The sequence below is a fragment of the Bos taurus genome, chromosome 3 (assembly GCF_002263795.3).
Source record: "Bos taurus isolate L1 Dominette 01449 registration number 42190680 breed Hereford chromosome 3, ARS-UCD2.0, whole genome shotgun sequence".
Classification (NCBI taxonomy): domain Eukaryota; kingdom Metazoa; phylum Chordata; class Mammalia; order Artiodactyla; family Bovidae; genus Bos; species Bos taurus.
Genome location: NC_037330.1, coordinates 22,380,598 through 22,402,309, shown reverse-complemented (window position 1 = coordinate 22,402,309; position 21,712 = coordinate 22,380,598). Strand labels below are relative to the sequence as shown.

At 41.1% G+C, this 21,712-nt stretch overlaps 1 protein-coding gene across 6 annotated transcripts in view; it reads left to right on the top strand.

Annotated features, from left to right (window-relative positions):
- Positions 1-20,451, top strand: part of CHD1L (chromodomain helicase DNA binding protein 1 like) — a 64,539-nt gene extending 44,088 nt beyond the window's left edge. For 5 of the 6 annotated variants that reach the window (NM_001037820.1, XM_024989367.2, XM_059884585.1 and 2 more), the window contains 9 exon segments: positions 3,543-3,708; positions 7,907-8,055; positions 8,790-8,953; positions 9,503-9,699; positions 11,080-11,178; positions 18,060-18,130; positions 18,237-18,351; positions 19,087-19,195; positions 20,080-20,451. In NM_001037820.1, the coding sequence (NP_001032909.1) occupies positions 3,543-3,708; positions 7,907-8,055; positions 8,790-8,953; positions 9,503-9,699; positions 11,080-11,178; positions 18,060-18,130; positions 18,237-18,351; positions 19,087-19,195; positions 20,080-20,158 (1,149 nt within the window). In that variant the 3' untranslated portion in view covers positions 20,159-20,451. 6 annotated transcript variants of the gene reach the window in all.
- Positions 20,452-21,712: the final 1,261 nt, after the last annotated feature.

Below are 21,712 nucleotides of genomic sequence, written 5' to 3'. Positions count from 1 at the left end.
GGAAAAGCTCAGAGATAAAAATTTCATTTGCAAAAGTTTGTAAGAGAGTAGACTTTAAAGGGACTAGTTTATCAAACAGAAAATACAACAAGTATTTAAAAGGAAAAATTACTATTAAAAGCGAAATTGCCAAGTGTTTGGTTAGTCTGGTTTTCCTCACATGGTTATTATATCCACAAAGACCAGTGCATATCTTTACACATCTGCTTTGCAGAAGACAGGGCTCACATTGGTTTTGTTAGGAAGTCAGTAACTTATGGGAAAGGCTCAAGGTTTCATTTATTTTGGAACTTGAACTAGAAAGTAACCCTGGATTTTGTGTGTTTACTTGTTTGGTTCTTGTTTCTCTTAAGGTGCAAAGTGTGGTTTTTTTTCGGTTTTTTTCTTTGGTTCCCAGTTGATGTGTGCACGCTTGTCCATGCTGGTGGCAAAGCAGATCGTACATGTGTTCACGTTATCCAAGAGGCAGTTACAAATGTCAGATGGCAGCTTCAGAGAAAGGTGTGGGCAGACTGCAGAGGCTCTTACAGTTCTCCAACCATGAGTTCCTGTAGAACCTCATGAGTGACAAGTTCAGTATTGGGTCTGGTGAGGGGAATGAATGGCTGAGCCTTGGTGTGCCCACATTCTGGGTGTGGGAGGAGGAGTTGTCAGTAAGAAGCTTGAACTCTCTCCCAATTGGAGAGGGGCTCAGGGGATTCAGTGATGGTGTCCCTGTGACGTAGGCTGCTGGGCATGTCCATGTAATTGTGTAAACATGTTTCTGTGCCATGGGCCAGATCCTAAGGGGAACATAGACCCCCCCCTAGCTGTTTGAGAGGGGCTCTGTCAGAATCTCACCCAGCTCGTGGTTAGTAGAAGGTTACTTCTGATTTTTCTCTTACCTACCAAGCCTCTGCAAGTTATCTCTGGTTGCCAGAAGCAAAGATAACACCCCAATGCCCTTATCTCCAGAGAAAGCAGGGTTTGTATAATAAAAAGAATCCGATAGTCAAAGATGTGACTGTGGTTCAGTAAATCTAAGAAGTACTGGATCATGAAATCCTCAAAGAAGGAATCGGATTCATTACCCTGCAGGAAGAACATTATAGGAAACAGAGGCAGAGGCAGATGGAGTGAACATTTACTGAATGCTCACTGTGTGCTAAGTATCATATGAAGGGGTTCTTCCCAATTATTTCTGTGATATGAATAACAGAAGAATGAGGTAGGTACTCTCCTTATTCCCATTTCAAATAATTTGCCCAAGAATGTTAATTCATTAAGACTCCAATCCAAGGATTCTCTAACCTCCAAGCACATGCCCTTGCCTTTAATTACTGTAGTATATTTCTTCTCTTGAGCTTCCCAGGTGGTGCTAGTGGTAAAGAACCCGCCTGCCAATGCAGGAGACATAAGAGATGTGGGTTTGATCCCAGTTTGGAAGATCCCCTGGAGGAGGGCATGGCAACCCACTCCAGTATTCTTGCCTGGAGAATCCCATGTACAGAGGAGCCTGACGGGCTATAGTCCATAGTATCATCATGAAAGGGTCAGACACGACTGAAGCAACTTAGTGTGCATGCACATTTTTTCTCTAAAAATACATGTGGTCCCTTGATAACTGAGACACGTCACAAGTGAGACGTAGACTAAAGGGAGTATCCCGGTGTGGACCAGTCTTTTTCATAAATAGTGGCTTTTATTTTTGGTGCCAGTTGTTGAAGTGAAAATTGCTCAGCCATGTCCAACTCTTTGCAACCCCATGGACTATATAGTCCATGGAATTCTCCAGACCAGAATATTGGAGTGGGTACCCTATCCCTTCTCCAGGGGATCTTCCCAACCCAGGCATCGAACTTCCCACGTAGCTCAGTCGGTAAAGCATCTGCCAGCAATGCAGGAGTTCAGTTCAGTTCAGTCGCTTAGTCGTGTCTGACTCTTTGCGACCCCATGAATCGCAGCACGTCAGGCCTCCCTGTCCATCACCAACTCCCAGAGTTCACTCAGACTCACGTCCATCGAGTCAGTGATGCCATCCAGCCATCTCATCCTCTGTCGTCCCCTTCTCCTCCTGCCCCCAATCCCTCCCAGCATCAGAGTCTTTTCCAATGAGTCAAATCTTCGCATGAGGTGGCCAAAGTACTGGAGTTTCAGCTTTAGTATCATTCCTTCCAAAGAAATCCCAGGGCTGATCTCCTTCAGAATGGACTGGTTGGATCTCCTTGCAGCCCAAGGGACTCTCAAGAGTCTTCTCCAACACCACAGTTCAAAACCATCAATTCTTCGGCGCTCAGCCTTCTTCACAGTCCAACTCTCACATCCATACATGACCACAGGAAAAACCATAGCCTTGAGTAGACGGACCTTTGTTGGCAAAGTAATGTCTCTGCTTTTCAATATGCTGTCTAGGTTGGACATAACTCTCCTTCCAAGGAGTAAGCAATGTGGGAGACCTGGGTTCAATTCCTGGGTTGGGAAGATCCCCTGGAGAAGGAAATGGCAACCCACTCTAGTATTCTTGCCTGGAGAATCCCAGAGGAGCCTGGCAGGCTACAGTTCATGGGATGGCAAGAGTTGGATACAACTTAGCGCTATGTTTTCGTTACCAACTGAACTACTGGGAAGCCAGTTGCCAAATTCAGTTGCTTTTTTGTATATATCAAGGTTAAAGATAAGTATATCTAGGTTTGTTCAATTCTTCCAGTGAGCTATCTAATTTTTTTCCAGTTGTTACAGAGTATTGTAAGATTTCCAAGTTATTCACAAAATAAACCAGCTAGAGATAGCTAACCCAAAAAGACAAGATGCAAATGAGCCAAAGTGTGAATGCAGCTTGGTTCAGAGCCTCAGAGTTAGCACTTAGGGAAGTACACAATTGAAAGGAGAAAACTACAGCTAGGAAAGATGATCTGAACTTTTTTAGGTGGTTCCTACAAGCCTAGGGAGAGGCTGAGGGTTCGTTAGAGAGCAGGTAAGAGAAGCAGGGTAGTGCAATGTCCAGGGTAGGCATGTCCAGCAAGCAGCATTAGAATTGAGAAACGGCTCTCCCGTCCAGTGGTCAGGAGATGTTGCTGGTCTTTAGTGAAGATGGTTTCCACTGAGCACTGTGGTAGGAACAAAACTGCCAAAGGAAAGTCACTTAAGAAAGATGCTGTGTAGCCTTCTCATTCCAAGAAGTTTGGCAGTAGGAGGGGTAGGAGAGTAGCTAACAGGGTCTGTGATGTCTCACGTGACTGCTGGGGATGCCTGTGAAACTCTGTGAGAAGTGCTAAGATAATGCTGGAAGTGACTTTTATTCTTCAGAACAAAGATTGGAGGGTCAAATTTTCTGTTTATTGAGAATTGTCAAAGTTAGGCTCTGACTGTCATTTATCACCTCTCTGCTCATCCATCATCCAATTACAGAACAGCCTTGTTGGTGTCATCTGTCACAGGGAGGGAAGAAAGGCTGAGCATCAGGACAGGGATGCGCATGGTGTCTAAGCCACTTTGCAAATCACTGGTGCCCAATGTTTGTTTTCATGAGGGCCAACTGGACTTTTTTGTTGTCTTCATTCAAGTTGAGCGAGATACTCAAATTTGGTTTGGATAAACTGCTGTCCTCGGAGGGGAGCACCATGCATGAAATAGACCTGAAGTCTATCCTGGGAGAAACAGAAGATGGCCACTGGGTCTCTGATGCCCTGCCTACAGCAGAAGAAGGAAGCAGAGAGCCAGAGGAAGGAAGTAAGTGGGGGGTGAGAACAGAGCTAATGTCATGGCCACCCCAAGCTAGAGCAGGAGATGGGTCCCCATTTCTATTTCTGAGGTATTTGGATTTCTGATTTGAAATGTTTTTTTTTTTTCCCCACATGGTAGCTTTGTAAGGATGTTCCTTGATGTCTTAGGGTTATTTTGTAATGAATTTATTTGTCTGTACCAGTGGCAACACAAATTCAGTGTGGAATGGGGTGAGAGGTCTGCTAGTCTTCCTAGGCTTCTTGATTCGAGAGTACTTTATTCCATTCATGCAGAGAAGGGCAGTTTCTTTACCCGATGCTGCTTCCTTTTTTGAGTGGAGAATAGGCCGGCATGACTTCTCGTTTTGTGATTCTTTTTCGTTTCCGCAGGACCCTGAGTTTCCATCACCTGCTTCATTCTTTCCCTTTGCCACCAAACTGTCAAGACACGACCTCCAGAAGCAATGCCTTCCCAAATTGCTACCTTCAAGTACTTTCTAGTCTCTTTCTGTCAGTTCCTTAGCAGTTGCTTCTCTGATTTTCCCAGTTGCAGACCTTTCCTCATTATTTTCCCACTTGGAATGTGTCCTCCTCATGGGGGACAAATTTGATCTGTGTATGATGTTGTTAGAACTCTGCTGCCTCTTTTCCATGCAGTCTCTGCCTGACTCCACTGTGGGCTTGGGAGCTAATTCAGCTCATTTGGGATGTTCATCTCTCTACCTTCCTGCAAATTGAGGTTTGTAGTACTCTCTGACTCCTAGCTTTTTAGAAGGTATGGGTTCAGGGTGGCTTTGTTGTCCTTGTTATTCCCTATGGTTTTTATAGGATGTTTGGAAGATGAGAATGTGGACAGCTGGCATTATTCTCTAAGACACTGCTCTTTAACTTTTCTCATTGTTTAGCTTTTACATTTTTGAATATTAGCATCCCATGTTTATTCTTCAAGAACCCTTTCTGATTCTCTGCTTGTTTTAATTGTGTCCTATTCTGTTTGCAGGGATAGAATATCCTCTCTGAACACTTTTATTATAGCTTTTTAAAAAAGTATTCCTCTACGCCCTGTGTTGTGTATTTGTCTTGTCCTTGTTGGTAGTTTCTCTGAAATATCTGGTGTGCCGTGGCTATCTGTTCATGTTTGCAGGTGAAATGCAGAGCTGATGGGCAGGTCTGGCCTGAGCAGGTATGTGGATTCCTTGGGCTTATTCCAGCATCACTGATTGGTGAGCTGGCCTTCTCACTGAAGGGGCCCTCCCAGATGTCTGTATTTGGAGTCTTTTCTCTGGGCAACTCCATTTTTCCGAAGACTAATCCTTTAATATCTTTCTGGAAGAGGTGAATAGGGTCTGGAGTAACCTGTTTGCTCAGATTGAGGAGACAACATGAATGAAGGTGTTCAGGGTGCTCCTGTTACTTCTTTTTTTTTTTTTAATTGGAGTATAGTTGCTTTACAATGTTGTGTTAGTTTCTGCTGTAGGATGAAGTGAATCAGCCATATATATACATATATCCCTTCTTTTTTAGATTTCCCTCCGATTTGGGTCACCACAGAGCACTGAGTTCCCTGTGTTATACAGTCAGTTTTCATTAGTTATCTAAATATTTTATATGTAGTGATGTATATATGTCAATCCCAATCCATCCCACCACCACCCCCTTACTCCTTGGTATCCATATGTTTTTCTGTCTCTGTTTCTGCTTTGCAAATAAAGATTATCTATGCCTTTTTCTAGATTCCACATACATGTGTTGTGTGTGCTCAGTCACAACCCCATGGATTATAGCCCGCCAGGCTCCTCTGTCCATGGAATTTTCCAGGCAAGAATAGTGGAGTGGATTGTTGTTTCCTTCTCCGGGGGATCTTCCTGACCAGGGATCAAACCTACGCCTTTTGTGTCTCCTGCCTTGGGAGGCGGATTGTTTACCACTGTGCTTCCTAGAAGCATATATGCATTAATGTGCGATACTTTTTTTTAGCTCCTGTTACTTGGTGTGCAGACTTTCTCTCAGTTATCCCTCCCTGCGATTCCTTGTCCATGGAAGTTCTGAGCTTTTGGAGGATTCAAACGGTCTCTGCTCTCACAGTCATCCCTTGACCAGGCACCTGTGTTTGCTTCCACTGTTCTTTTAGCTCTGTTATCCCTTGAGCCACTTACAATTTTCTAAAAAGTTGTTGAACTTTTTGTCCACTATCGTCTCATATATCTTTTTAAAATCCCTTTACTACCATGTAGGTTTTAGGTGGGAAGAGAAATAGATGTATGTGGTCCTATTTTTAAGTTGCATTTTGATTACATTAAGTACTGAAGCCTGCACTCATTTCTGCACTCATCTAGATTAATTTTAGCTTATTTTGCTAATGTTTAGTAGAACAAAGTAAAATTTCACTGTTTTCCAGAAAGATAATTATATTTTTCAGTCAGTCCAACTGCCAAAAAAAATTATATATATTTTTTCAGGCAGTCCAGCTGCCGCAAAGATTTCCCAGTTGTATTAAAATTTGGAGTTCTGTCTTTGATCAGTGGGTACAGGTCCAGTCTGTGGTAGGTGGTTCCATTGGCAGGATGAGTGTCCATACCTATGGTCGCCAACCTTCTCTTGGCTGCAGAGTGAAGACAGAGCATGGTTAAAAGAAGAGAAATGAATATGAAAGACTCATAACTACAGCATCCCCTATGAAAGGGGGCTATAGGAAAAAAAAGCAGGATAGCTTTTATCTTGAATGGCAGGATCTTTTTTTAAAGCATGTTTGTAAGTTGAGAATCACATGCAGCTACATATGTGATCATATTTGCCTCTTCTTGGCTCTTTTTTCCTCACTTGTTGATAGAGCACCTCATTGAAAGCCCCCTGCTGACTTAATTAGCAAATGCCAATTAGAATTACAGCTGGTTGGATTTGGGTACAAGTGTGAAGCAGTTGATCTCTTGAGAATGAAAATGTTTTGCTTTCGTACTCTCTAGAGAAAAACATACTTATATTCATAGCTGATTTTATAATGCTGTGAAAATACATTCTTTGGTAACGTGCTATTAAATATGCTTCAATTTAGAATCGTTGTCTTACCTCTCTTAGTTACTAGGCTTGGCTTGTTATGACTTCTTTCTATCATGTGTTTCATGGTCTTGGCAAATTACCCAACCTCTTTGAGTCTCTGTGTCCTCATCTGTAAAGTGGTGCTAGTAGTGTATACCTTACCCTTTTACACAGTTGCAAAAGTCAGATGTGATTATAAATGTGAAGGTGCTCTGACAGCATAAACTGCTATTCAAGTTCAGACTATCACCATTTGTGTTATTACTGTAGTTACTGTTTGCTGGCCTGTTATCTTTCCATCCTTCTATAGACACAGTTGTATACTGAAAAGAGCACATTGGCAGCAGACTCAGAAAATCCTGCTTTCTTCACTTATTAGCAATTTGAACTGGGGAGGCGCTTAATAACTCAGGAGTTTTATAATTTTATTTATTTTTGGTTGTGCTGGGTCTTCATTGCTGAACAGGCTTTTCTCCAGTTGTGGCAAGTGAGGGCTACTCTCTAATTCTGGACTAAGGATCAAAGCTGTGTCTCCTGCCTTGGCAGGTGGATTCTTTACCATCTGGGAGCCCCCAGGGAAGCCCTCAATTTTCTCTTTTTCTTAAGTGGGGTTAATTATACCAAGACCGTGGTGAAGCTCATGAAGATGCTTCATGAGCTCTACAAAGAAAGTTGTAAATCTAAGGGATTATTTTTGTGCTTATTTCCTCATAGATTTTCTACTTGATCCTTGTAATATTACAGAAAAGGGGGAAGAGCTGAGTGTTAAAAGTCTGTTTGTAATTAAAAAAAAATATGCTGTTGGTTACCTTTATTTAGGAGATCTTAATGTCAGTGAGATTTGTGCTGGGGAATAGTGTGGGATGAATGAGTGATGAGTGATCCAGGACTTGGCAGGCATCAAACTGAGACTTATGGGCCACCTGAAGATAGACCAAAAGGGCTTTAGCCATGCTCACTCCTTTAAAAAGTAAATATATGAAATCCCCAGGTGGATCCCAAACCCGTCAGCATTAGTGGGATGGGAATTCCAGTACCTTCATCACAAGCTATTCTTGGCCCATTTAGAATACAGGCCATTTTCTTGTTCACCCTCCTTATTGCTTTGACTAGAATCAATCCAGTTTTCTTTAGTATCTAACATTTCTCTCTGTGTTTTATGTTTTTAGAAAACCACATGTACTTATTTGAAGGTAAAGATTATTCTAAGGAGCCTAGTAAAGAAGACAGAGAATCATTTGAGCAACTGGTGAATCTTCAGAAAACCCTTTTGGAGAAGACTAGTCAAGAGGGCCGGTTACTCCGAAATAAAGGCAGTGTAAGAACTGTTAATTTATGTGAGGATAAATTCTTCCAAAGTTTCAATAAAAATGAACAGAAAGTGATGCTGAGAATGATTTGTTAAGAAATAAGAATGTATCTATTTGTTGAAAAAAAGTATAAGAAGATGGCATAAAAATAATAACAAGGAAGTTATATTTTACCATTTATTGTGGGTGATAGTAAGCCACTCTTGAAGGGATCACTGTCTTACATCAAAATACCATACCCTGCTGCTGACAGTCATGACCTATGTCATTAAGGATGGATAGCAATCATAAACGATGTCTGTAATGTCCATAGCATTTGGCAGTTAGTCTGTATACATTAAATGCTAGTTATTGTTAAGGTGATCATGATGTTGGAATATTGTGTTTAAGACTGAAAGATAAAATACATTAAGGAATATTTCCATTAAAATGAGTTAAACCTAAAACAGCATCCTTTCAATTAAAAAACAAGTTATTTTCTCAAGTACCTTATTCCTAATGAAATTAATCAAAATGACATATTGCTATACTGACATGCCAGTGCTTTGGTTGAGTTTAGAGCATAGTATCCTGGTTACCATGCCTACCAGATGTGTAAACTGAAGTATCTTGCCAGCACTTCCCACCACCCATGGTGAAATACTGTGAAATATTGAGCTCATTGCTCAGTGTGATGAATGAGACTCATGAAGGAACAGGTAGACCCCAGTTCCCCTGGTTATAGAGCTTGTTCTTCCTATAGGTTCCCATCCCAGGCCTTGTGGAGGGGTCCACCAAAAGGAAGCGGATTCTGAGCCCAGAAGAACTGGAGGACAGAAGGAAGAGAAGACAAGAAGCAGCAGCCAAGAGAAAGAGACTGTTAGAGGAGAAGAGGAAGAAGAAGGAAGAAGCAGAACATAAGAAAAAGTACGTGTGTGTTATTTGATGGTGTTATTAACAAAGCTGAAGGTCGCCGTTGGTAAAGGGATCACTACTGCATAGTGAGCCCACAGTCAAACATCACTTTAAAACTGCAGAAAGTGTCTGTAATGCTGGTAGTTCCCACTGGTAATAGAATACTTTTATAAAGATTAAACTTTCACCTTAGCAGTCCATCTACTTAAGAGAACAGTCCCGAGTGCCTCAGGCAGAGAAGATGCATTCAGCTGAAGCGAGAACATTTTAGGACTTGATTGCAGCTATCTGACAAGAGTAGTTTACTTGAACAGTCCCTTTTAGTCACATGTTCTTAAAAACAGTGACATCTGGTGGCTGCTCATTTTTGAAGTGTAGTCAGGAGGCAGTTAGGCTAATCAGTAAGGCTTCTTGTTTATTTACAAACAGGCAGAAGGACAGGGTGAGTTTCTAATTGCATCTCCACTTGCCACTCACCGTTTATGAATCACAGCCCAGGATGTGCTTTGAGGGAACTAGTGATAGGCCCAGTTAATTCCTCTCCCCTCTGGTTTCTCGAAGGATGGCCTGGTGGGAGTCCAACAATTACCAGTCCTTCTGTCTGCCTTCTGAGGAGAGCGAACCAGAGGACGGCGAAGATGAGAGCTCTGCCCAACTGGAATATGAGGACCCAGACTCAACCTCCATCAGATATGTAAGCGGTGACGTCACCCACCCCCAGGCTGGGGCGGAGGATGCTGTCATTGTGCACTGCGTAGGTAGGTAGACATGGTGGGGCCTCAATCCTTAAGGTGCCAAGAACTGGGGAAGACAAGGCAGAGCCCTGTCTTAGGGGAGATTAATGGGCTTAGGGCAGCCTTGTGTGGTCAAAAAGAGTGTGAACTTTAGAACCAGGAGACTAGGGTGCTCAACCAGGTAAAGAAGAAAGGTAAGAGTCAAATCCAACTTCTTCAGGCCTCAATTCTCTTATATGTGTAATGGGATAATATCTGCTTTGTTCCCTGCACAAACTTTTTAAGAGAGTACACAGAGGCTACATCTATAAGCCAAATAAATGGTTTGAGAAAAAACAAAACTCCAAACATAGTCTCCCTCATGACCTTTGCACTTTTTTCCCCCAGGCAAGTTCCTCTTCCTAGAATGCTCTTTCCCCACTTAGCAACATCAAGCATTGTCCAGATGTCTACAACTCAAAGAGAGGTCTCCCCTGACTTCCCACACCCCATACTCACCCCTGTTTTTCTCTGTTTACTTTCTTACCTTATTTTACTTGATGACACATCACCACGTGACATATTATGTATGTATTTGCTTGTTTGTTTCATTGAGTGAACAAACAATGAAACAAGCAGATATATACATAATATATCACGTGGTGTTTCATTGAACTGGGCTTCCCTGATGGCCCAGACTGTAAAGAATCTGCCTGGAATGCGGGACACTTGGGTTCAATCCCTGGGTCAGGAAGATCCCCTGGAGTAGGAAATGGCCACCTATTCTAGTATTCTTGCCTGAAGAATTCCATGGACAGAGGATTCTGATAGGCTACAGTCCAAGAGACTGCAAAGAGTTGGACACGACTAAGTGACTAACACTTCTGTTTTCACACTTTCATGGGAGCAGAGATTTCCCCCCTCCCCCCACTGGTGTAACCCTAGAGCATAAAAGAGTTCTTGACGTGTAATACTGACAAATATTTATAGTATGATCGAATGAATGACTGAATACAGAGTATTAACCAGCTGTATTAGTACCAGCTTGAATAAGTCATTTAACCTTTCCCCTTTCTTACCTATGAAATGGGAGTTGTAAGCTGTTGTATTATCAATGCTTCAACTCTTTCTGGTTTTACATCGACTCTACATCCTTCCTTAGCCATCTTCCAGGAATTACAGAAGGACTACAGAGCTTCTCCTCTTTGAGAACACTGATTCTTTTGATGCTTTTCTGTTATGATGGCCAGGTATATTCCAGAAAACCTAAACATACTTGACAAGTCCAGTGTGTAATATGCTTGGAGGTTAGATAGTTGTTTCTGCCCTTTGAAAAATCAAGTATACTTGGCATACCATTTTTTTTTTAAATTGTGGACTGGATTTTGCCTCCTATAGAAGAAAATCTTCTCTTTCTCCTATCAGATGACTCTGGCCGCTGGGGCAGAGGTGGTTTATTCACAGCTCTGGAAACAAGATCTGCTGAGCCAAGAAAAAGATATGAGTTGGCTGGAAAAATGAAAGGTAAGGAGCAAAGCAGAGAGAAGGGTTAAGGATGGAATAAGAGGGAGAGGACATTAGGTGTGTTAAAAAACACTAGATGAGGAGTCAGAAGAGCTAGTTGGAGTCTGAATTCTGCCATTAGTTAAAGCTAGTTGATACGTGACTTTAAGGCAATCCCTTCCCCCTCCCTGTACCTGCCTTCTCATTTGTAATTTGAAAATAATACTTTTTCCATCTACCTCCTGGGACTATAATGAGGATAATGAATGTGTAAGTATTTTGATAAATGTCAATCCCTGCATGCATGTTGAAGTATTGGCTTGAAGTTCATTTCATTGTTTACCCAGTTCACTCTATCTTCTTGAGGGAATTTCTCCTGGAAATGTCAGACACCTGTGGGAGAGAAATCAGACATACCATTGAAGGGCTAACAGGAGCTGGGTGCTGAGAGGAAGGAGGTTGTATTATGAAGTTAGCACAGACTAGGGTGTAACACTCCCCGGAGACGGAAGCAGAGCTGTCTGGGGAAACTTGAAGGCTGAATGGTGTTCTCTCGGCAGAGAGAAGGGGCCGGGCACCTCGTTTTATGTGTGGCAATCACAAAGTGGCAAGAGGAGTAAAATGATTATTGTGATTATTTCCTGTGGAATTGAGAGGTTAAAGGATCTTGTCCAATAGAGAAGAGCTCTTCAGATTTCTTGGAGATTGGTTTTTCTGCTCACTTCTCTAACGTAGAAAGGGATGCAAGGACTTAGAGTGAATAGTCTTTCTACTAAAACACATTACAGGGTTTAATATGTGTTGCCATGATTAACCCAATCTAGATACTGACTGGGCAGTTTGAAAAGGAGAGAATTCAGGGGAGGCTGGAGCCAGATACAGACTGAGGAGTCTCCATTTGGATCCTTGTTTAAAACCCTGAAGGAGAGAGGATGGAGAAATGGGAGGGCAGAGAACACACCTCCATTTAGGAGAAGGAAGAAGGAATTGTCAGAAAAATAAGAGAACCTTGACAGTGTAGTGCTTTGGGCTACAAGGGAGGAGAAGTGTCAAGAAGTGGTCTGCAGTGTCAGACACTGAAGTGAGGATGAGCACTGGGAAAAGCCCACTAGATTTGCCCCCCAAGGGCAGTCACATCACCCTGGAGCATTTTGAAGAAAGTGTGAAAAGTAAAACCTGGTGGCACAGAGTAAGGTGTAAATGGTCAGTAAGGAATCAGAGATGGGAGTGTGCATTCTTTTCTGAAGGAGAACTGGAATAGTGTAGAGCAGGGTAGATGAAATGTGGGCTTGAAGGAAGTCGTGAAAGTTATCTTGGGCCTGGAAGGATGGGTTGAGATTAAATAGGTGAAGAGAAAGGGTAGGAGAGTCCATAACCATATCTCATTCTTCTTGGTATCTCCTGTAACCCCACCAGTCCCAGTATGGGGTATTGAATGACCCAGGTAGTTACAGTGAATGTTTTAGGGGAATGGTGTGTAGGCCGGACAGAGTGGAGTAGAAAGTTTAGGCTGAGGAATAAAGTTAGGTTTTAAAGAAGAGAGGTTTGGGCCACATTATAGAAGACTGCACATGACTAATGACTTGTCCAGGGAGATGGCATTCTAAGGCAGGACCTTATCCAATGTCTAGACATGGGAGATTTGGGTAGAAGAATGACATAGCAGAGCAAATACTGGGTTAGCCAAAAAGTTTGTTCAGGTTTTTCTATACCATCATATGGAAAAACCTGAACAAACTTTTTGGCCAGCCCAGTATTTTAGAATGACTTAAAAAGTTTGGGGTATGCAGGATGGATTGAGAGGACAAAAGGTTCAAACTGAAATATTCGAGGCCTAGAATTAAAACATTTCTCTAGAGAATTTGATTTGGATGAGATAGGAAAATATATAAATACAAATATGTATAGTAGAATACAGTATTTGAATAATTTAAAACAAACATCAGACTCTTCTAAAGGAATTTTAAGTTCATAGTGACCCACCCCCTCCCAGCCCAGATACTTCTGGGTTTTTCATTCACTCTCCAGTGCCTGCAGGAATACTTCATAGGCAGTGTTTGAGGAGCATTGAAGTAGAAAAGCATAAAAATTCAAGAGTGAAGGGGGTGACATGGTACCAAAAGACATTCCTCTTTTTAATCCCTCTTTTTTACCCCATGGATTAGACATCCCCACCTGAACAAAAGTGCCTTGGTGGGTCTTTTAGAAGACCCAAGAGGAGTCTCACCCACCACTGTAACTGGTAAGACAGAGATAAATCTCCATACAGGCAAGAACCAGCAGAGTGTGAAACTGCCTAGACCCCTCTCACTGCAGTAGGGCAAAAAACAGGTGAGTGTTGCCCTTGCAGGTACTCACACATGGAACTTGCCTAAGTCCATCCTTCCTGAAGGGAGATCTGGCACATCATTGGAGAAAAGAGAAAAACATAAGTTTGTTTGCAGCATAGGTGGTAAGGGAAACTTTCCCAACCCCAACCCTGGCCCACTAAGGAAAACACTGCAAAGGGCTGATTTTTCTGGCAGCTACCATCACAAGGTGGAATGCAGCTGGAAAAACCTGTTTCTCTCTGCCAGCATCTGGAGTACTAAGGTGGTAGCTCCCCATCCTGGGCGGAGGAAGGGTATTGGGAAAGAGGCAGATATGAATTTCAAATGGTGTCAAAGACATGTGAAGGATATTGGGAAAGAGGCAGATACGAATTTCAAATGGTGTCAAAGGCACGTGCTCAGTAGAAAGTTCATGCACAAGTAACTGAAAATTTCCCTGCAGGTGTGTGGTAGTCCCAACACACTAAGTGTTAAACCCACACTTTCCCTCGGCTCTGCTGCCGGCTCCCTGGTGTATCCATGAAAGTGAACTCTGGTAGACCAGGATCCTACTCAAAACAGGTCATGTTGGCAGGCAAGGAAGAAACCACAGACTTGAGCTATAGCTCCACCTTCTGGGAAAAAAGGTACCCAGCCAGCCTGATGAATTGTAAAAGTCAGAGAATACACAAAAGCTTAAAAATTTGGCCACAAGACAGAGCAAGAAGAGTGGAGCACAAACATACAGGAAAAACTGAGATAATACCAATACTATATAATGTAATACCCTGTCTGCTGCTGAAGGTAATGAGCACTGAGTTAAGGAGATATCTGCTACTTCAAATGCAAAAGCACCAGTGCATAAGTACCAGGAATATGAAATCAGGAAATATGGCATCACAGAAAGAAGATGACAGTTCTCCAGCAGCCATGCTCAAAGGCACAGAATATTGTGATCTAACTGACAAAGAATTCAGAATAGCAGTTATGAAGAAACTCAATGAATTACAAAAAGACTCGGAAAGGCAACTCAATAAAATCAGGAATAAAATATGTTAACATAGTGACTTCTTTTCAAAGAGATTGAAATTTTAAAAACCCAAACAAATTGTAGAGCCGAAGAAGTCAGTGGATGAGATGAAGAATGCAGTAGAGAACAAGGTAGGCTTCTCAGGTAGTGCAGTGGTAAAGAATCCACCTGCTGGTGCAGAAGATGCAAGAGACGTGGGTCCAGTCCCTGGGTTGGGAAGATTCTCTGGAGTAGGAAACGGCAATCCATTCTAGTATTCTTGCCTGGAAAATCCCATGGACAGAGGAGCCTGGTGGGCTAAAGTCCATGGGGTCACAAAGAGTCGGACATGACTGGGCATGCATGCGTAGCAGGGGAAACCATGTGGAAGAAAGAATAAGTGACTTGTGGGAGATAGGAATTTTGAAATAACAAATTTAAAGAGTGAAGTAAGCCTGTGTAAGCTATGAGACTGAATCAAAAAAACACAAATCAGAATAATTAGGCTTCTAGAAGGAGAAGGGGAAAATGAGTTTAAGAAATAGTAGCTGAGAACTTTCCCAACCTGGGGAAAGACAAAACATACATGTTCATGAAGCTAATAGGTCACCCTGCTATTGCAATGCTAAAAGACCTTCTTCAAGACTTTGAATGATAAAAAATCTTAAAGGAAGCTAGGGAAAAAAAGAATATAACGTACAAAGGAACCCGTATTTGATTATCAGCAGATTTCTTAGTAGAAACAGGTCCTGAGAGTAGAATAACATATTTGAAGTGTTGAAAGATCAAAATTGCCAACCAAGAATACTTTATACAGCAAAGTTATCTTTCAGCTATGAAGGAGAAATAAAGGCTTTCCCAGCAAACAAAAGCTGAGGGAGTTCACCACCACTAGACTTGCCTTGCAAGAAATGCTGAAAGGAGTTCTTCAAGCCAAAATGAAAAGGCACTAATCACTGATACGAGCACATGTCAAAGTATACAACACACTAGTAAAATATGTACAGTAAGGTTTAGAAAACCAACTTGGTATTAAGATGGTGTGTGAACCACTCAACTATAATATAAAGCTTAAAGGAAAACAGTAAAAGTAACTACAGCTACTATAAATTACTAATGAATACACAACATACAAAGAGGTAAATTGTGACATGCGTAATATAAAAGGGAGGAGTGAAAGGGTGGAGCTTTTATAGGCAATTGGATATAAGTTGCTGTCCTCCTAAAATACACTGTTCTATCTATAAAATGTTTCATGTAAAGCCCCATAGTAACCACAAAGTAAAAACCTAGATCAGATCCACAAAAGACAAAAGGGAACCAGAGCATACCACCGTAGAAAAGAATCAGTTTACAAAGGTAAGCAGAAACAGAGGGAAAAAGAAACGGGAATTACAAAACAACTGGAATGCACACAGTGGGATTAGTAAGTCCTTATATATAATTACTTTAAATGTAAATTGATTGAATTCATCAGTCAAAAGGCACAGAGTGTCTAGATGGATAAAAAACAAGACCCAATTATATATCTCAAAGTGAACGGATGGAAAAACATATTCCATGCAAGTAGAAACCAAAAGAAAGCAGAAGTAGTTATATTTGTATTACACAAAATAAACTCGAAGCCAAAAATGGTAATAAGACAAAGAAGGTTACTATATAATGATAAAGGGATCAATTCATCAAGAAGTTGTAACAAGTGTAAATATATGTGCACCCAACATTGGTGCACCTAAATATATTAAGCAAATATTACTACATATGAGGGGAGAAGTAGACAATACAATAATAATAGGGGACTTCAGTACCCCACTGTCAGCAATACATAAATCATCCAGACAGAAAACGAACAAGGAAATGATGGCTTGAACCAAACAGCAGACCAAAGGGACCTAACAAGTATCTATAGGACATTCTATCCAACAACAGCAGAATATAAATTCTTCTAAATACACATGGAACATTTTCAAGAATAGATCATACGATAGGGCAAAAAACAGGTCTTAGCAAAATAAGGTAATTGAAATCATACTAAGTTATCTTTTCTGCTCACAATGGTGTGAAACTAGAAATAAAATGAGGAAAACTGGAAAATCTGTAAGATGTGGAAACCAAATAGTATACTCCTGAACAGTGGGTCAAAGAATAAACCGAAAGGGAAAGCAAAGAATATCTCAAAAAAAAATGTGGAAACACAACATCCCAAAACCTATGGGGCCCTGCAAAAACAGTTCTAAGAGGGAGGCTTACAGCAATAAATGCCAGTATTAAGAAATTAGAAAGATCATAGCCCTCAAGAAGATAGAAAAGAGGAACAAATTAAGCCCAAAGCCAGCAGAAGGAAGGAAATCAAGTTCAGAGGAGAAATAGATGAAGTAGAGACAGAAAAAACAATAGAAAAGATTAATGGAACTAAGAGGTTTTCAAAAAGATAGACAAAATTGATAAATCTTTAGTGAGAATAAAAAAGAGAAGACCCAAATAAAACCAGAAAAGAAATTATAACTGACCCTACAGAAATACATAGAATCATAAGAGATTATTATGGATAATTGTACACCAACAAACTAGATAACCTGGAAGAAGTGGATAAGTTTATAGAATCTGCAAACTGTCAAGACTGAGCCAGTAAGAACTAGAGAATCTGAACAGACCAGTGATGAGCAAAGAGATTGACTCAGTAATTAAAAACTTCCCAACACAGGAAACTTTAGGACCAGATGGTTTCACTGGCAGATTCTACCAAACATTTCAAGAAGAATTAACGCCAGTCCTTCTCAAACTCTTCCAAAAAATTGAAGAGGTGGGAACTTTTCCAAACTCATTCTATGAGGCCAGTTTCACCCTGGTATCAAAGCCAGATGACACTACAAGAAAACAAAACTATAGACCAATATCTTTGATAACTTCAATGCAAAAATTCTCAACAAAATATTAGCAGACCTAATTCAGTTACTTATTAAAAGGATTACACACATGACCAAGTAGGAATTATCCCAGGGATGTAGGGATAGTTCAACATACACAAATCAATAAATGTTATGTATCACATTAATAGAATGAAAGATAAAAATGGTCCTCTCAATAGATGTAGAGACAGCATCTGACAGTACAATTTCGTGATGACATACCCTCTGCAGATTGGTAATGGAAGGAACATACCTCAGTATGTTTTTTGTTTCGTTGTTCAGTTGCTAAGTCATGTCCTGGGGCCCACCAGGCTCCTCTTCCATGAGATTCTCCAGGCAAGAATACTGGAGTGGGTTGCCATTTCCTTCTCTAGGGGATCTTCCTGACCCAGGGATCAAACCCCAGTCTCCTGTGCATCTTCTGCATTGCAGGCAGATTCTTTTACCACTGAGCCAAAAGCTATATACAACAAGCCCACAGCATGCATTATATTCCACATAACTGAAAACTTTTCCTCTAATATCAGGAACAAGACAGGGCACCACTGTTACCTATACCTGAGTAGCTTTGGAAAAGGCACAGCATAGGGACAATTCAGAGTAGCCCTTCCTCAGGGGTCTCATTCTGTAGTGAACTTTATGTTCTTTCTGTTGCTTCGTCTTGTTTTACCTCAGATTTGAGTTTGGGAGGTGTCCTTTTATTTCCTATTGATGATAAAGAGTCAAGAAACGAAGGACAAGATTTGGTAAGTGAAAAAAGCACATCAATTTATTGGAGCTAAACTTTGACTCCCATCACCTCCTCCGGAAACTGCCCCTGCTCCCACTCAGTAAATGGATTATTCCTCCTAGTTGGCCTTGATTGTGGCCCAGCACCGAGATCGTGCCAATGTCCTGTCTGGCATTAAGATGGCAGCCCTAGAAGAGGCCCTAAAGAAGATATTTTTAGCAGCAAAGAAAAGGAAAGGTAAGTCCTTCCACTTGCTCAGGAATAGATGAATTTCTGTTTCCAAGCGTAGGATGTGATTTTTAAAGGGAGGTGAGAAATGCCAAGATCCCATTCAGTATATGTGGTGAAGGGAAGCCCCAGTATGAAAGGCCACACAAGTAACACTCTCCTCATCTTGTATTCTCAAAGTCCTTTTCCTTTCTTGATCACTTCTGTATCCTTTGTCTCTGGACCACCTGCATTCTCTGGGTATTTGTATCATGATTTTACAGACGAGGAAGCAGAGGACCAGAGATGAGGTAAACTGGTCACATGCTGTTGAGAAACGCTTTTTATCCTGTCCCCTCTCGGAGAGTCACAGTCTGCATTAGCAGACAATTCTCTGCCAAAAGACCTGAGTTTAATTTTATTTCCAAACCCAGCATGTCTTAGAGTTTGTCAAACTGATGGACTTGTTAAAGAATCTTTGCTTTTTAAATTACATCTCAATCATCAATCATGTTCTATTCCCATTGTACCTACTTATTACCATAGCCTGTATGTAGGTCCTCATGTTCTATAGAATTAGTTTTCCCATGTTACAGTCACTCCTCATATAATAATCATATGCTTTGAGTGGCACTCACCAAGATTATATACATTTTGTTCATTGGAAACAACAAAGTGACTCAGAATACATTATCATCTATGTATATCTTATACACATTACTCGATTTGATGAATGAAGACATCGTGAACTTTTTTTTTTAACAGCAAGTGTCCATCTTCCACGCATTGGACATGCCACGAAAGGTTTTAACTGGTATGGTACTGAGCGACTTATTCGGAAACACTTGGCCTCAAGAGGCATCCCAACTTACATGTATCCTTTTATTATCCTAATGGTGTACACTTTCAGCTCAGAAGGGGACAGTGTCTTGCATTTTTCTGGTGTCATTTTTTAATCCAAGGCCAGGTCCTCTTCTGCCATGTTTTTCACTCTACCCCCACTTCAATAAGAAAAAACTAAGAAGCATTTTCTTACTGTGTATATATCCAAGGAGATAAACACTCCCCAGCATTTGTACATGCCAACAGCTAAAAGATACATGAAGAGGGGAATTAATTGAACAATTGCCATTTGCTCTCATGTTGAATCTGTTTCACATCACTTTTCTGGAGATCCTTCAGGCCCATAGATCAAGGCCTAGTTCTAAGAACTTCACTCTGTTCACTAAAATAAGCAAACAAGTGACGTATTTTATTTCTGAACCAATTCAGTGTATTCTTAAGCAGTATGAAATTCATTTTGACCATGAGGACATAATCTAGTTTTGCTAGACTAGTATTTTCTTCCAGTGATCTGCTTGCTGTAAGTTAGCATTGTTTGAACCACAATACTGAGTCCAGAATTATTAGAAGAAGCTGAATTTACCAAGTGCTATAATTATACAGAAACTTCCTCCTTTTACTTAGATAATTACTGAAATTAATTCACTTGGTGGGGATTTATTTAAATCACTATAAAAACTTAGCAGAGAAGTTTTATACATTTGCACAATTCAGACAGTATCAGAAGAGTTTTAGTATATCATCATAATTCTACAGTAATAAGTACTAACAATATTGAAAAGATTTATTACATGGTAAAAGGAAATTAAGGCGTACGCCTCTGGAGTGATTATTTCAGTAATTACTAAAGAACTAGTAGTTTTAGTAGAGTCGATTTTAAAGTGATGAAAAATATTCCTTGACCGCCCTATTCAGCTACTATTTTCCTAGAAGCAAGGCTGCCATCCTTCATCTACAGGCCTCATCTTCATCCTCAGGACAGCTAGTATCTTAACAATCAGCTCAGCATCAGATCCAGCCTTCAGCAACCAGCTGAAAAAGCTGGAAAAAAAAAGCTAGTTGGTCAAAGCCACTGTAATAGAGTATTCAAGGAATCAGGATCTGGTGGGCCTCTGAGAGGCTCTGTTTTCTGAATTCTAATTTTGTTCTCCTGAATGTGTTATACTGATGTGTAATACCTGTAATACAGCTATGCAAAAGTTATTTGGGAAAATCCTTTGGCAGTTTGCCAGTGCCCCAGTATGCATAGCTATTTGTATAATAATAAATACATTTTCTCTCTCTAAAGGTTTCTTAGCTTGCTTTCCCCTCAATCTAGTTTTCTTCCTCTCAGACTGATTTCTTTATGGTGAGAAAGGTAAGTGCATTAAGGAGAAAGGAAGGGAAATAGAACAGGTTGGTTCTGGCGGAAGGAAATGCCTTCAGTCAGTTCATGCCTTGGAAAGACAGGTCTATAGGGGAAAGACTGAGAAGAGAGATTGCTGATCCAGACAACCAGAGTCCCTCCTGCCTTCTGTTCATACAGTTCAACATTCAGATCCAGAGGAACACAAGTGGCTTCATAGAAGCCAAGGATCACCTTTCCCCCTTCCATTAAATTCAGTTCAGCTTCAATAAATGAAGGGATTGTGGGGACTTCCCTAGTGGTCCACTGGGTAAGTCCCTGTGCTCCCAATGCAGAGGGCCCGGGTTCAATCCCTGTCAGAGAACCAGGTCCCACATGCCACAACTAAGAGTTTGTATGCCATAACGAAGATGGAAGATCCCATGTGCTGCAACTAAGACTTGACACAAACAAAAAAAATAAAAAGAAGGGAATTGTGGAAGTGGCACAAAACTGACAGCAAATGTCAGATTGGGGAGGACAGAGAGATGAGAACCACCAGAGAAGGAATTGTAAGAGGAGATACCATAGAAGCTGTGACTTTTCACATTTTTGTACATGAAGTCTCAGTCTTGGCCGGCTGTCCTCAACCAACCTGGTTTCTGCTGCTTTGAGGCCCTAATACCTAGAGAAGCCTCAGGCCTGGGCTCTTGATTCAGGGAACCTTGGCTACTAGGGGGTCTCAGAGCTGGGGCCATGACCTTCTAAGGAAAGCAGTGATGTTAGCATCTGTGTTGTACTGTTCTATTTGACTTCCTCCCTGGCTTCTTCACCCGTCAACAATTTAGAATCTGTGTTGAAGACCAATTTAGTTGAAGACTAAGTTCATGATTCCTGAACTTTTTCTTTTTTAATTTAATTGGAGGCTAATTATAGTATTGTGGTTTTTGCCATACATTCACATGAATCAGCCATGGGTGTACATATGTTCCCCATCCTGACTCTTCCTCCCAACTCCCTCCCCATCCCATCCCTCAGGGTCATCCCAGTGCACCAGCTCACTGCACTCTGTCTCATGCACTGAACCTAGACTGGCGATCTATTTCACATATGATAATATAATGTTTCAATACTATTCTCTCAGATTATCCCACCCTCACCTTCTCACAGAGTCCAAAAGTCTGTTCTTTACATCTGTGTCTCTTTTGCTGTCTCGCATATAGG